The 17081-nt window shown below is 34.7% G+C and overlaps 1 protein-coding gene across 5 annotated transcripts in view; it reads left to right on the plus strand.

Annotated features, from left to right (window-relative positions):
• The window catches only part of NBEA (neurobeachin), a 478282-nt gene that overhangs the window by 146605 nt on the left and 314596 nt on the right, over positions 1 to 17081 (plus strand). For all 5 annotated transcript variants that reach the window (XM_027899474.1, XM_027899469.1, XM_027899470.1 and 2 more), the window contains exons 18-24: positions 738 to 846; positions 2317 to 2398; positions 2611 to 2734; positions 3062 to 3254; positions 3526 to 4548; positions 8745 to 8962; positions 10413 to 10566. In XM_027899474.1, coding sequence (XP_027755275.1) covers positions 738 to 846; positions 2317 to 2398; positions 2611 to 2734; positions 3062 to 3254; positions 3526 to 4548; positions 8745 to 8962; positions 10413 to 10566 — 1903 coding nt within the window. The remainder of the gene's footprint in view (positions 1 to 737; positions 847 to 2316; positions 2399 to 2610; positions 2735 to 3061; positions 3255 to 3525; positions 4549 to 8744; positions 8963 to 10412; positions 10567 to 17081) is intronic.

The raw sequence follows: 17081 nt of genomic DNA on the forward strand, positions 1-17081 counted from the left end.
CTATGTAATTTAAACCTGTGATATTTTCATTGCTAATCATGAAAAGACAGTTTCTTAGCTTTTGAACGCTTAAAATTTTCAGAAACTTTAGTGTACCTTATATTATTTAATATTTTTCTTCTGTTTTAGTATAGATTGTTAATTATTTTGGATAATGTTTTTTATTTCATATTCATTAAAGTAGTTGATAAATTTAATGACACAAAGTATGAGAAGTACTCTGTTTATTTGTGATGCTGTATCCAAATTTAAAAGGGTAAGGTTTGGGGGCAGATGGAATTCATTGATCTGAGCTGTTCTCCACTTTTTTAAGATTTGAGTAGTTTTTGATACCAGATATGAAATTCACTTCAATCACGTGGAATTTCATAACTCTTCAGGATCACATTTTAGCCAACCTGTGAACATCTTGAACTTTCTTAACCTGAGTAAGATAGAAAGGGATTACTTTGTCTTTTTCCACCATGAAAATCACGGAGGGTAGAGAAAGGTGTGTGATTTATTTTATACAAAAGCCCATCTTAAATACAATATTACTATCTGAGAACCTTTGTATATTGCTACAAATGTGTTCATATTGGGAAATACTGTAAATTATGTTAGTTTCCTCAGATTTACAGAATAACAAGTTTGGGAGCTTTTTAGTACAACAATAAAATACTTGGGCTTTATTTTGCATTCACTTAAAAGGTTCAGCAGGCTTGGCATTTGCCTAATGTTTTTGTTTTCTTTTACAGGCGAAAGGTTGAAATCATGCATACTCACAGTCTTTTCACACTTCTTGGAGAAAGGTTGATGCTGCATACAAATACAGTGACTGTTACGACATATAACACGCTTTATGAGGTACAGATTATTAAAGATTTTCATCTCTATTCTGAAAAACATGACTTTATCTATGCTTTACAAGGTTCTCATGACTTTTGAGAAAATGTTAGAAATTTTGAGAAAGGATTTCTTTGTTCAAAATGTATTTTGCCCTGTTTTAGCTGTTTTTATTAACAATGTCAAAATTTTTACATAAGCTCTGTAAAACTTTCTGCTTGTGTTGGAAGAGACACTGTTATTTAAGATGTTCATTACTTCACCCCTCCCCCCAAAAATTACTGCAGATCTCCAATTGCTCTTACTTCTCCATTGTTTGGAGGAGTTTGTTTCCATTGAAATGGAAAGTGCTGGTGTCAGAGATACCTCTTTCTCTATATTCCTTTTTTTTTTTCTTTTTCATGCCTATCCCTTCAAGTTTAAAAAATTTTTTACTTTTTAACTATGTCAAATGATAAGTGAAGACAGCCACTTTTATGTAGCAGAAACTGCTCCAGGTGAGTGAGTTTGACCTCAAAACATTCATCTGTTCTACCAGGTTCTTGTAGAAACTTAAGTTTTGATGATGAGCAATTTTGTTAAAACAAAATATTGACAACATCAAGTTGGTTGAAAACTGTGTCTTCATGCCTAAGAATGCATAAATTTCACATCCAATCTTCAGTTATTTCTAAAATTGTGACTTAGAATAGGATCTCTTGCAATTTCTGAAAATCTTATGGACAAAAAGGGTTTTTAATTTTTTCTTTAAGTCAGAAATAGATGTAATGGATAGATGCTCAGGATTGCTCCCAGAAAAGACACAGAAGACTAAAGGAAGACTTGGTCTTTAGGGTTCTAAGTCTGATTGATGTAGAAAATGTTCTCCTATTATTGTAAAATACCTAGATATCGTCTGTTAGCCAATGCCTTAGACATCAAGTTCTTTTTTATTACACATATCTAAGCTTACCTTATATGGTTTGGCCACTTGGATTTGACAGTCTATATCCTGCATTCAGTTTTCTGACAGCTTCTGTGACTGCTATTCTCAGAAAATATGTGTCTCGTTGAATGGAATGCTGTCTCTGACTCTTCCTCTTTACTATGTGGAGAAAAGTAAACCCACTTATAAGAATTATTTGTTTTGGCTGTGTATAAAATCCGTGAGAATAATTTTTGATGTATGGAGCTTGTGAACAAATTTTTAAACTGTGAATGCATAACACTGTGAGAAATGTGAATGAAATATCTTTAAAATACCATCATTGCATAGGTAGTCAACTAACAAAAGGGTTAGTTAACCAGACACTGTAAACCATGAAAATCTTGATCCTTGAGTACAGGAATTGCTTTATTCTATTCTTCAAGTATTAAAATATTTTACCTAACTTTTTTATATGAAGTTACAGTGTGGCCTTGGTAAATGCTCTTAACAAATTTAAAAATTAACAAAGAAGTGCTGTAGTGTTTAATTAATAATAGTAAAAGTAAGTTAATATTCTGTTTTAGATCTTGACAGAACAAGTATGCACACAAGTTGTTCATAAACCACATCCAGAGCCAGATTCAACAGTGAAAATTCAGAATCCAAGTAAGGACAATATATTGTGTTTCTTATGTTAAATGTATCACCTAGGGGTTGTGGGGTTTTTTTGAAATAATTCGATTCAGAAAGTGAGAACAATTCCTTCATGTATCTTAAATGCACGTGGCTTTCTGTCACTACTTGGTTGTTGACAGCAACTGCTTTCTTTTTTTAAACATTGTTGCAGTGCTTTATGTAACTAATTTATTCTTTCAAAGTGATTCTTAAGGTGGTGGCAACGCTGTTAAAAAACTCCACGCCAAGTGCAGAGCTGATGGAAGTTCGACGATTGTTCTTGTCTGATATGATAAAACTCTTTAGTAATAGCCGTGAAAACAGAAGGTATGTCACTGCAAATAGTATTTTCTCATCCTTGATTTCTGGGTAGTAGCAATCTGTTGTACTCTTTGTAGAGTTGTATACTCTTTAATAAATGAAATATATATAAAATAAACTTAATAGGTTTGTGGTAGCTTTTCTTATTCCAGCAATTAATACTGGATAAGTCTGTTTAGAATATAATTTAAAATTTTATTCATACTGAAATATTCTTAAGTTTATTTCTACATTGGATTGATGTTCAAAGATGTTCATCCCATCTTAACCATCATAATGTTAAAATAAAGAAGCTTTGTTTGGATATATTTTGACCTAATTATTTCACTTTAGATGTTTACTTCAGTGTTCAGTGTGGCAGGACTGGATGTTTTCTCTGGGATACATTAACCCTAAGAACTCTGAAGAGCAGAAGATCACAGAGATGGTTTACAACATTTTCCGTATTCTCTTGTATCATGCAATAAAATATGAATGGGGTGGCTGGAGAGTGTGGGTGGATACTCTTTCTATAGCTCATTCCAAGGTAAGAAATGGCTTGTGGATGTTTTGGGGTTTTTTTGGTTTTGTGGTTTTTTTAATACTGGTAACTCCCCCAAAGGGACTAGCAGTGTAGTATAGTAAGATGAGATGTAAAGTGATTTAGTGCCATCTGGTGGCTATCACTATTCATGTCAAGATGGCATTTTTTTTGTTAAATACTTTGTAAGCTGTATGTAACATGTCGTTAAGATTCTTGTTAATTTTTGTTCACGTAGTGTATATTCAGCGACATAATAAGTTCTTTTCTTTTTAAGGTCACATATGAGGCTCACAAGGAATATTTAGCAAAAATGTATGAAGAGTATCAAAGGCAAGAGGAAGAAAACATAAAAAAGGGGAAGAAGGGGAATGTGAGCACCATCTCAGGTCTTTCCTCTCAGACAACTGGAGCAAAAGGTGGAATGGAAATTCGAGAGATAGAAGATCTTTCACAAAGTCAAAGTCCAGAAAGTGAAACGGATTACCCCGTCAGTACGGATACAAGGGACTTGCTCATGGCTTCAAAGGTGTCAGATGATGTGCTTGGGACTGCTGAGAGACCCGGGGGAGGAGGAGTGCATGTGGAAGTTCATGATCTTTTAGTTGATATAAAAGCTGAAAAAGTAGAAGCTACTGAAGTAAAACTTGATGATATGGATTTATCACCAGAGACACTGGTAACTGGAGAAAATGGTGCACTTGTAGAAGTTGAATCTCTTCTAGATAATGTATATAGTGCAGCTGTTGAGAAGCTCCAAAACAATGTTCATGGAAGTGTGGGTATTATTAAGAAGAATGAGGAAAAAGATAATGGTCCATTAATAACTCTGGCTGATGAGAAAGATGAACCTTCTACTAACAATACCTCATTTCTCTTTGATAAAATACCTAGTCAAGAGGAGAAACTTCTACCTGAACTTTCAAGTAATCACATTTCTATTCCAAATGTTCAAGAGACACAGATGCATCTTGGTGTAAATGATGATTTGGGATTGCTTGCACATATGACGAGTAGTGTAGATATAACTTGTGCTTCAAGTATAATAGAGGACAAGGAGTTCAAGATTCACACAACTTCAGATGGAATGAGTAGCATTTCTGAGAGGGAGTTGTCTTCATCATCTAAAGGATTAGAATATGCTGAAATGACTGCCACAACTCTTGAGACAGAGTCTTCTGGTAGCAAAACTGTACCTAGTGTTGATGCAGGAAGTATAATATCAGATACAGAAAGATCTGATGATGGTAAGGAAGCAGGAAAGGAGATAAGGAAGATCCAGACAACTACCACAACCCAGGTAAATTTCAAGTAGCCATGTACATGTCTGATGTAATCGCCATTCATTGATGTGTGGTAAATTAAGAGTATGAGAGCTGAGAGGTGTTTGAAGTGTATTTCTTCAGTTATATGAAAAGTGTCCATCTTCCAGGATTACGTGCTTTGAAAATGCCATAATGTATGAGGATTCTGAAGTCTTTCCTGTCCGTATAGAAAATATTTATTATTATTTATTGTTCAGAGAATGTCACACATAATCAAAGATTGTTTTTAAGGATGTTATCAGGTGGCAGAATAAACTACCTTCAATATTTTACTAACTGACTATATGTCTGGTATGTATACCAGTATTTATCTCCTAGGATTTTCAAGTTAAGCAGACTTACTGCAACTACAGAAAAAGCAGCATGCATAAATTGCAAAAATTGCTCTGCCCGGTATTGTCAGAAGAAAGAGTTTCAGGCATACACTCAAGTACACTCAAAGCACATGTCATGTGATGAAACAATATAGATCAGCCTGCCCACTTTGTTCTTCATAGCAACAATACCTTCTGAAAAACTCCAGTGAATGGACATTTAACTTACGGAAATAACCTTTTATTTTCCAAGAGAGATAATTTCCCTTAAAAAAAAAAAAAACAAAACACAAACACCCAAAATCACTCAGACCAGTGAGTTCTGACATACAGAAAGAACACTCACTTCTAAATCTCTTCTTTTATGGTAAGAACCTCTAATTTTAAGAGAAAACCAGATGGAGCTCTTGCATTCCCTAGGCAAGTATTATAAAAAAACAGTTGTGGGTTCTCTTGTAAATGTTTTTTCCATAACTATGAAAATCCTCATAACATCACTGTCACCTTATCAAGCTTTGTGTAGGGATCTTTATATTTAAAAGCATTCCATGTGATAAGGAAAAAACCCTGAAAGCTGTCAATAGGAATAGTATTATCTCTTATTATCAGTTATCACCTTGTTTTAAGACTTAAAATTAAAGATTATTAATACCATGGAAACTAGTAAGTGGAATGAAAGGATGATAGCAAGAAAAAGAACAGTCATGTTTTTGTGTGGTTTTTTGTTTGTTGTTTTTTTCTTTTGAAATGTGAACTTTTGTTTAAAGAGTAAAAGACAAGTGAAATGCTGATATTCATTTGCTACAAACATATATTCACCCATAAACGCAGTGAATTTGTAAGGTAAATCTTTAATGAAAAAGATAATCTGACTTAGTACTACCTACTGTAGATAATTTCATTTAGTACTTGCTACTGTAGAAAATCCTGTTGGTGTGACTTTGGGACTTTTCTGGGTTCTAACCACTTTTCTTGATAAATTTCACCTAAGAACAGTTGAATTATAAAAATGTAGATTCCTCAAGGCTATAATTATTTGTTAGGATTAAAATGATACATAGATCTTAATGAGTTATTATCAGATCATTCTAACATAGGAAATAAAAAATGCTCTCCAAATGTTTTCTTCTTAGCTACTCACAAAATTCCTAACGCATCATTTGGATCTGCATATTACTACAAACTGTGTACTCATCATGAGTCTGACTCTACAGGTTATTTCACTCCCTTGATTCTCCACATATTACTTAAATTACAGTAATTTCCCACTGAAATCAATTACAAACTACAATGAATTGATTAAAATATATATCCATTAACATATCTTTAAAATAATTTTCTTAAAAAAGAATTATCAACTGAACAACCAGCAGAATTGCTGTTATTTTCTAATCCTTTCTTTGGGTATTTTGAAATATGAACTCTAAGCTGTTCATGGTTAAATATTGTCTATTAAAATGAAGTTAACCTTAAAAAAGACAAGATTGAAATAGGTATTAAATAAAATATAAATAGAAAATTGTTTTCATTATTAATGAGCAGTGTTAATTTTAGCATTTTTACAGCAGAGCTGGGGTTAGAGTTTTGATTGCTGCATAATCACATGTGGTGACTGTTCCGTCAGATTTGATCTCCTTGAAACCATGAAAATGACCTAAAGACCAGCCACCTAAGTGTGGTTGTGTTTCATGCTTGTTTATGCAATGACAATTCACATCAAAGCCCGTTCTTGCAAATACAGTATTATTGTGTGTGAGTCAACACAGTCAGGCAGCTAGAACAACCACAAAACCACAGCTGAAATGCAAAGAGTAAATTTATTTCATTACCTCACTAACCAGAGGATCCCGAAGCAACACCTGGGTGGAGACACCCAAGTGGGAACACAGACAGGCACCATTAGGCTCAGTCCATCCAGAGGGGCACTGAGTCTGCAGTTTGTACCCATTTATCAAGGGCCCACACACATGTAGTTTAACACCATGATGTGATCTTCTCTGTGCTTCTTGTGGTCTCTGAGCTTAGATCTCTCTCCCAAAACAGGGAGCTCATGTGTGTCCTTGAGAGTGTCTCTAAATCCCTGTAAACACCGATGTTATCTCTGCATGGAAATTCTACTTCTCAAAACAGAGAGAGGATAAACAGCAGTAGCCATTATATATGGGGTTTCCAACACTGATATTCTCCAGACCTCAGCATTCCCAGATGCAAGGTCACTTGAGTGAATCTACCATCCTCCTTGCCATTTTTCTGCTTTAAATCCTTTTCTTCCAACAATTGACTAGATGAAAGCCCTTATGGTACAGTTATGATTCTATTACTGCTGCTGACATGACAGCTACCCGTAATTTTACTCAGAAAAGTGGTATGTGAATGGAGTTGCTAACTTTGAATTCTCTGAACACATATCTACAATCAGTCCCCCTCCTTATCAGTAAGAAGCAAGCTGTCTTTTGTTAAGGTTGACTGAAAGAAAGCAAACAAATTGCTCAACAGAGAGGGCAGTTACTGCTTACTTCTAAGAAAAGTTAATGCCTTTATCAATAAGAGATCAAATATTGAAGAATATAAAATTCACTCTTTCCTATGTTCCCAACCAGGAAAGACTGAAAATAGAATTGAAAGCACTATGCAGAAGATTCATGCAAACAAATTCAAATCCTAGATAAGTCTCAGGAAAAAAAAAAAAAAAAAAAGAATCATTTAAAATTAACTCTAAGAAAAACAAAGGAAATGAAAGCAAAGTAAGCATTTTGCTCCCAATAAGTCAAATTGAATGAAGGAAACCTGCCCTGCTCTCAAAATGCAGGCTACAGGAGATCAAAATCCAACTAAGGATATAAGAAACTTTTCATCTCAACTTTAGTGCCATGTCCATTTTTGTATTGCTAGCAGAAATGCTTTGTAAAGTTCTCTTTTGGTTTTTAATGTCCATATTTAAAATAGTATGCTGAGACTGGGAAATTAATATGTGAGCGAAGCAAGTATATTTTGTATTTTGTCAGTTTTAAACTAATATAAAGTCACTTAAAAGCAATTTCAGAGATGTTGCATGTTAAAAGTTATTGTTGTTTTGAATACTTTTCTTAAATTCAGTGATAATGTTTTTTCTTTACTACTTTTTCTTTCACTGTATACTCATATCTTGTCTGTGTATCATATCATATCATATCATCATCCTATCATATCCTCTATTTGTATCTTTTACTTTTGTCTTTAATCACCAAGTAGAAATACTTATGACTACGTAGTTATTGAAAAGGAAAGAAATTCACATCCACCACCTGTTGGGAGAATCTAAAGATTGTCCTGAGGATCCGTAAAGCTGTTAACGAATTAACAAAGTGTAACAAAATTGGCAAAATGAGATTTTGGAGACTAGACCTAATTTCCTAATGATCCTGCTAAAAAGACCAGATAAATAAATTGGTTTTGAAAAATGAGGAGCTGTCTAAAAGTACACTGATTCCTTGAAGCCACCACTGTGTAGTTTGTCCATTTTGAGTCAAATCTTCAAAGAAAATTATGTTATCAGCACAAAAATATAGTGTTTCCTGTAAACAAAGTCTTTTCACTGCCGACCTTGCACGTGCTACATTTGGTCTTTTCTATAATACTTCAAGTGAAGAATTTAACTGTAAAACCTTGGTGAATATCTGAAAGGAAGGCCAGTCATGGTTGATTTTTATTGGAGCAGCTCATTGTATTGGAGAAGCTCATTTACTGCCTGCCTTGGAATATCAATATCTCCTGTAGTTTGTTGCTGAGTTGTTTTAGCCTATCCTTTCTCAAATTTTGCATTGAATTCAAAAACACAGTGCAGAAAGTTAACATGATTGTTTAACCTGTTGATGTAGGCAGTACAGGGTCGATCTGTCACCCAGCAAGACAGGGATTTACGTGTTGACTTGGGATTCCGAGGAATGCCGATGACAGAAGAGCAGCGACGGCAGTTTAGTCCAGGTCCACGCACAACTATGTTTCGTATTCCAGAGTTTAAGTGGTCTCCCATGCACCAGCGTCTCCTGACAGACTTGCTTTTTGCACTAGAAACAGACGTACATGTTTGGAGAAGGTAAGTGGTTGTTCCTTCTTAAACTCCTGATTTGTGTTTCCATCAGTAAGGAAAAATTAGATGTTTTCTAGAGGGGATGTTACTGGGATAATGGGAAGGGAAAGAGTTGATGTTAGTCTGGAGTACCCTTCTGTATCTTCTGCCTTCTCTTTTTGCTCCTTCCCAGCCTGTAACAGCTCTATTTCACAGATAATGTCTGTTTTCTTAAGAGATTGTATAACTCATACGTACCTAACTAAACTGAGCTGCTCTTTCAGCTTATGTTTAGCATTATAATCTACTGCTTCTATTCCAGACATGAGGACAACTTGTGTGTCTGCTAATGGCCATTTTCTTAACTGATCAATTAAAAGAGAGCTTCTCTACCTGCAAGCCTGATAAATAAAACCTCTTTTCTATTACATTTTCTAAGGAAACACTCTTTCCATTAGCAATTTTTTTTTTCATTACAGATCCTGCTTGGGGTTAGTCTTGGTAGTTATATTATATCTTACAGCAATGTGATTTCCTAGGGGTTTTGTACTGTTAATAGAGATATTGGTGTAACTATAGTACAATAGATACAATTTAATCTAATTTCCAGTACAGAATAGTTAATTTTCAGGAAACTTGAGCATAGTTATATCAAAGGAAAAATATATATTGGATTTAATTTCCAGTTTGGTGAACTGTTCTGTGATACTCACTTGGAAATAGAAAATTTTCATGTATTTCTGTTGGACAAGTATGTGGGAGAGAATTGTACTTTGAATTGTATATTTTCAATTGAAGCCTTTAATTTTGTTTGCTGGCTGACAACAGTGTTCTTTTGGGGAAAGACCGTACTTACAGACCAGAGTACTTCTCAGTGTTTTCACAGAGGGGTTTAATATTTCTGCGAGTGACTGTTTCGTGGGACAATTTCTCATGAATTAGGAGTTTCTGAGATGTCACCTAGTCTTATTAGCATCTGGGGTTTGCAAAGCTGTTGGTAATGGTAAACTTAATATCAGTTAACAAATTTAATATTAGATCTAGGTATGATGATATCAAGTTTCTCCTTTAAATCAGTAGTAGGTATTATCACTAGGTGTCATCAAGTGTGCTTCAAATATCACTTGGGCAGCATGGTGAACTCTTAATGTTAAATAATTACTTCCGTGCTGCAGAAACAACCTCACTGATTTTAGCAGAACTGTCTGTGAATTAAAGTACTGGTTGATGGGAATAAAGAGTTATAAACCATTGTTCTCAACTAAGTATCTGAATCTAATCCTGTGTGAAAATGGATAGCAGTCAATTTGTTCATTAGACTAGTCTTGTTCGTATTTTTATACAAATTTCATGCAAATTTTTGTAGGGCGTATTTCTCATATCAAGAAACATTCACAGTCTGCTTGCAAAGATTAAATTTATCTAAACTTTTGTTTAATTGTTTGGTTTTAATTCATCCTTTCTTCTATCCTTGCAGTCACTCCACGAAGTCTGTGATGGACTTTGTCAATAGCAATGAAAATATTATTTTTGTACACAACACAATACACCTCATTTCCCAGATGGTAGACAATATTATTATTGCTTGTGGAGGAATTTTACCATTGCTGTCGGCAGCCACATCCCCAACTGTAAGTACAATATTTCCACCTAGTGGTCATATTAAAAATTGTTGTTAATACTGAAAACCACTATTTCCAGCTGACCTTCCTTCTTTAGGGCCTCCTGTCCCCTCTCTGCCAATTCCTTACAAAAATTTAAATTTTCAGTACAAACTAATACATTTTGATATACAGAGTGTTTATAAGATTTTGCATTTGAAATGCTCATTTTATCGGAGAAGTAGTACTAAGTAAGAACAATATTTCATAGGTATTTAATATTTCTTTTAAAGGGAAGACTATTAGGACAGTGATTCCTATAACAAAATTGCATGCTTTATTGATATTCATGAATCTGTTTTGCATGGCCGCTATTTATTTGCATGCCAAATGATACCAGCAGTCATCCCTTCACTACTCTATTTACTTCTTCCTTCAATAGGTGCTTTCCCCCCTTTTTTTTTTTTTACTTTTTAATCTTGTATTGAAAATAAATTATATTTTTATCCACTCCAATATTCTTAGTAAGTTTTAAGTTCTTAGCAGATCACAGCTCAGGCAGACAGAGTAGCTTCATGAAAAAGGGAAGAATATTTTGTAAATATCGCATAACTGACAAGAGTAATTACAGTATTCGAATGTGATGCCTTGTAAGTGCATGTAGTATCTATGACTATTTCTTTCATACTAAATGTTTTGTCTTGAGCATCCTGTAAACATCTGTAGTTAATATTGGTCTTTGAAATGGAGACAATGAGACCCAGAAGGGACAAAGAGGCTCCTCTGAAATGTGGCTAGTAGGCACTGGAGTCTACAGATATAGTTTGGCAGTAAAAGCCCAATTCCTCGTTCTAGCCATTCAGCAGCTGAGATTAATTTGCCTCTATTGTTACTTCTAGTTAGATAGCAAAAAAATTTTTTTTAATTATTTTATTTGAAAGGTATGAATGCGTGGCTAGAGACTGGGTAAACATTAATATGACTTTCAGGGAGTTAATGGTAAAATGTTGTCTCTTTATTATTTTCACTGTGGTAACTGGAAAAATATTTGCTATAAGCAAAAGCGAAGGACTTTAATTGTCCCTAGTCACAAGAATGACATCAAAGTCCTGATTTTGCAAGTGCTTCCTTGTAAATATTGACAAGTATGAGAGAGTGCACACTGAGCGCACTTGACATGTTGGTTGGGCTATCAGTCTTTAGATAAAAGGACACTGGGAGATATTTTTTGAAACAAATGACTTAGGCATCATTTGAAAATGATGACGTTTTAACATCTTTTATATAAAAGTATAAAATAGGCACAGCATTAATTAGGCTGCAATTCCTTTGAATGGTCTTTGTGGGTTTTAGCTCTTTTCCTGGTTTATGGTGCTGCAGAGCCATTCTACGGAAAAATTATTTTGAGATTCACCATTTCCCTCAACTTATTCTGGATGATATGTATCTGTGTGAGTGTGTGTCTGTAGTTAGCTGACAAAGCTTTATAACTTACACATCTCTTTGTTAAAATACTGTGTGTTGATACTGCCATGCTAAATAGCAATGATTTTCATGTATTGATACAGAAAAGTACATTTTTCAAATTTGTGTATTATGCATGCACATCTCCACTACATGAGGACTGTGTGAATGCTCAATTTTTGCCATCTATTTAAGACAACAAAATAAAACTAAATTGTGAAATAAAGTAATTCACTAAAAGATCAGTGGCTGGCTTCAAATTGAATTAATCCTACTCTGTGAAATTAAAAAAAAAAAAAAAAAAAAAAAAAAAAAAAAAAAAAAAAAAAAAAAAAAAAAAAAAAAAAAAACAAACCCACACCAATGAAAAACCCCCAAAATTAAAAAAAAAAAAACAACCAACCAAACAAAAAACAACCCAAAACCCCAAATCAAAATGAAAACCCCCCAAACCAAAACAAAAGAAAAAACTTCAAACAAACAAACAAACAATCAAACCCCAAAATGTCACTTTTGACCCAAATGTACGAGGAGGGTCAGAAGTAACTGATAGAATCACAAATTACTCTCACCTCTTCTAGACAATGATTTCATAATCACTTCCACCTATCAGAGAGCTTCTTCCCTCCCGCTCAACTCCATTCCTGTTCTGTTATTGCCCATCCATAAACATTAGCAGGAAGGTGGATATATTCATCATTGTGACAGATACAAAGAGTGAAGCACATCTTTTCTCCTTCTAAGAGAAGGTGCTCTCCCTCACTGTTGTTCTGAATCACAGTTTTGAAGGGAGCAGATGCCCTGTTGTGCATCAAGCCATTTGTGAATATCCATCATATGATGAATGAAAAGAAGTTTCCTACTGATTTTCAGACTTCTAGTACTTGGGCATCCTTGAACTGCTGTGGAGAAAGTGGATGGATTGCTAGTTCACAATATATTTCTTCTCGGGCTTGAAAGGGCAAAGTAGTTCAGTACTAGCAATCAGTTACAGAAGGCTGTCTTACTCTCCTCCTTCCAATAGCTGCTAATGGGAAGATAAAAGAGGTTTGAACTGGAAGATTTATATGATGTCTTCACTGCATAAAAACACTTAAAGCAGGTCTGCAAGTGACACTTTCTGCCAGAGTAACTCTCAATGGATAAAGGAGCCAGTAGGCTTTCTGCCTCACTGACTCAAAGATTAACAGAATCACTAGAATGGTTGCGGCTGGAAGGAGGATGCTGGAAATCATTTGCTCCAACATCCCTGCTCAGGCAGGACCACCTAGACCCACTTGCCCAGGGCTGTGTTCAGACAGCTTTTGACTGCCTCAGAGGATGGAGACTCCCATCACCTCCTTGAGCAATCTGTGCTAGTGGCCCTCACAGTGGAAAAGTATTTATTGATTTCTAAGTGGAACCTACTGTGTTGTAATTAATTATATCAATGAATGGGGTGTTATATACAAGATACAGAGTCCAATTTTTGTGTTGCATCTCATGAATCCCTTCCAAACTCAACCATTCTGTGATTCTGTGTGATTTTGTGATTCAGTAATTTAATCTGGTCATGGTATTAGAAGTCCACTCAAGCAGTACTGCACTACTCTTTAGAAAGAGAAGCTGTTCACAGGCTGCATAAGCTGCCTCACTGGGTGACCTCAAGGAACCAGCTGCTTTAGCATTCTGCCTCCAACAGTGACTGTTTGCAGCTTACAGTAAAACACGGAAATCTGAGCAAACATATTGATTGTTCTAATAAAACTTCATTTCAGCATTTAAGATTTTAACAACTAGAGAGGGTGTTTGGGCTGTCATATTTAATAATTGCTGAGGAATTTATCCTTCTAGACTTTATCTAATCTTTTTTGAAGCTACTTACACTTTTAGCCTCCATGATATCCTATGGCATTGAGCCTGACAAAGCAATTATATAACCTTAGAAGCACTTCTTGTCTTTGTCTTTTTTAAGCCTGCTTAAATGCATAAAGTCACGATGTGTCTTACTGTTTATGCTATGAAAGGTGGTTAATCATGTCTTTATTCAGCTCCAAATCATTTATGACTTTATAGGCTTGAGTCATATCTTCTGGTGTGCCTGTTTGAACCCATAGCATCTTCATCTTGTTTAGTCTCTGATCCTCCATATTTCTGTTGTGTGGAGCTTTTCTGGGGTGTCAAAACTCTCACATTTTGTAGATCCCATAGAACACCTATATTCAATTTATCAACAAGGATGAGCTCATTTTACTTAATTTCTTCCTTCTTCACTTCCATGAATGCTGAGTCTCCAGTATTGCCACTGAAGACCTTTTGGGCCCATACTGAAATTTTAAAGTAGTAGTTCTCACTTATTTCCTCTTGCTGGGTTTTATTTGTGGCATAGATCACATATTTGCATCTGCTTATAAAAATTTATTTTTGGTCTGGAATAATGAACTATGAGAGCAAAAAGAACAGAGAGTAAAGGTTATTCCACCCTTTAACTTCAGGATGATTAAAACAGTGGTGGAATTCAGGAAGAGATTAAGGTAAATTTAAGTATCCACTTGAAGTATTTATATGTGGCCTACATTTCTAGACAATGGAGAGCTCTTCCACAGTAACAAATGATTCAGCTATCTCTGATGTAGACACCTACCAGATCCCTTAAGGGTCCAGTGACTGGAATGATTGTTAACCTGGAGATGAATCCAGTTTCTTTTTATGAGGTACCTTAATTGTTTTCTAATGGAGAAGATGACAGACAGAAACACATAGTTCCTTTTTAACCTGTCTCACAGGCCTACTTGTCCACAGTTCCTTGACGTCAGTCTGTGAGTCCAAGTTCAAGTACGTCTGAGTCCATCCCAAGCTGCTTCTTTTTAAACAGTCCTAAATTCTGTTGAAAAACTCTCTTCTCAACAATCTGCTATAGAGTTAGTTGTTCTTACATGTGTCCCATTGCCTCTCTTTTTTTTTAAAGGCATTTCACGTATTTCTCATTAGTAGAATAGAATATTAGATGCTTGAATTAATTAAGTCTATTTGTAGAAAAGAACTAAGGATAAATTTAGAAAAATGACTTTGAGAACATTAGAGCAATTGAAGTTTTGGGTTTTTTCTTCTGTGCCACAGATTCTGCGTTGTTTTCCCTCCCTTGCTGAAAAAGCAGTATTGTCACAGTTTCTTTAAAAAGATGAATGTTTGGAGAATTTCCCATTTCCAAAAGACTTTTTTTCCTTTGCATAGTTTGGATTTGGGATGAAGTGGCAGTTCTCAGCTGGGTGAAAGATTACTCCATGATTCCTTGTCTGCTATAGAAAGGACAGTCTTAATTATGGAATTTCCTTACTATTGACTTCTTGTAGTGGAAATTTGCCTTTTGTCTTGTTTTGGGATTTTTTTGTTGTTTGTTTCATTTGGTTTGGTTGGTGTATGTTTTTTCTTAATCCATTCTAGGATGATCTGAATAGAAGTCTTTAAATATGAACAGAAAAAAAAATGGTATATATGAAACAATTTAAAACTGGAGCAAATATTAACAAAAAATATGAGCAGTTTTGTAGGTTTACAGTATAAACTGAAGTGCATTCCACTTTTGATCCTGATGTCTTGCTTATTAAATTTGGGTTATAAGATAACTCTGCCACAATTAGAGCAAGGTCATAAAATATAAAATACTTCTTTATTTTTTTTTTCTTGTGGAGGTTTTTGAGGCTTTTTAAAAAAGGTTACAGCCAGAATGAAGACGTTATTAAGATGGTGTGTGAGTGCAAAAAATGGGACCTGTAAGGAAAAACATTTGCAGAAGATGCTTTCTGTAAATAGAAGCTGGTTGCCAGATAAAACATTTTGTGTACAAGCTAGCAATTTGAAATAATCATTGCTTGCTACAAGGATAGCAGCTGTGATAAGGACTTGAGGACACTGAGCGAGGCAAAAGCAATTTGAGGAGTTTAAATATATGTGACAATTAAGAGTAAATTTCCAGACCCCTTTGCAATCAGTTTGTTTTTTCCACTAATCCTATGAAGTCTATAATTCAATTTCGTACCAGCTGACTTTAAAACATCAGCTCTCAAATTGTGATCTGAGGGCTGCTGGTGGTATATGAACTGTCCACAAAACTCCATTAAACATGGTCTCATTAGGTCTGTGGATTAAAAGCCGAGATGTAATTCCCATATATAGAATCATAGAATCATAGTGTTAGCATTATCGTGTTCAGGACTCATGTGATGCCACAGGTGCTGTGTGATCTATAACAATTCTGAGAATCACCAATGGCACACTGATATGAGAACTGTCAGCTAGTAATCGAGATACAATAGCCACAGGTTAATTCTTGAGATCCATCTAGCTACAAAAAAGAGGAAGACTAATTTAAAAACTTTTTGAGCATGGTATTTTCTGTCCCGAAAGGAAAGAAATCCATTCATTTTGCTTGTTTTTCTTTTTGTTGGATTAGATTTTTCCACTATTTAAATGTCAACAATACTGACATATTCTTGAAAATTCAGTTTCTTTGTCTTTTTTAAAACAGAACCAGTGGAAACTCAAGAATTTGTTTTTAGCCCACTGTGATAATAGAGAAAGTGTTTCTACCTAAAATTAAAATGTAAAAATTTAAAATATATATTTAACTGTGAACGCTGGAATTTGAAGACTAACACAGTCTAAGGGGCTTAGTAAATCTTGATTTTTTTCTGTGGTTCAAAAATATTCTAATATCTGGTTTGATATTGGTTTACATGAGAAATCACAGTCAAATGTAATATAATAGTGAGCTGTCTTGTGTTACTTCTAAGGAAGGAGCATTGTGCATGAAAAACTAGTTTGCTTTTTGTGATTTATATTTGTTTTGTCAAAGCATTTTAAACATATTTTCCTCCTCATACAAGGACTAACCCCTTCATTACATTTCAGTTGAATGGCTTGTTGTAAACTGCTCATTTCTATGTAATCGGTTAAAACATTACTTTGGTTTACATTGCTTCATAAAATTACTCTATGTACTATATAAAAGATGTACATTGGTTTGGAAGAATCAGTGTTTACATGAAATGCCATAATACAAGTTTTAAAGTTTTCCTTGTGCATAGCTATTTTAGAGGTCT

This window comes from Empidonax traillii, unplaced genomic scaffold (assembly GCF_003031625.1).
Source record: "Empidonax traillii isolate 1590-97213 ecotype Southwest subspecies unplaced genomic scaffold, ASM303162v1 scaffold670:size792703, whole genome shotgun sequence".
NCBI lineage: Eukaryota > Metazoa > Chordata > Aves > Passeriformes > Tyrannidae > Empidonax > Empidonax traillii.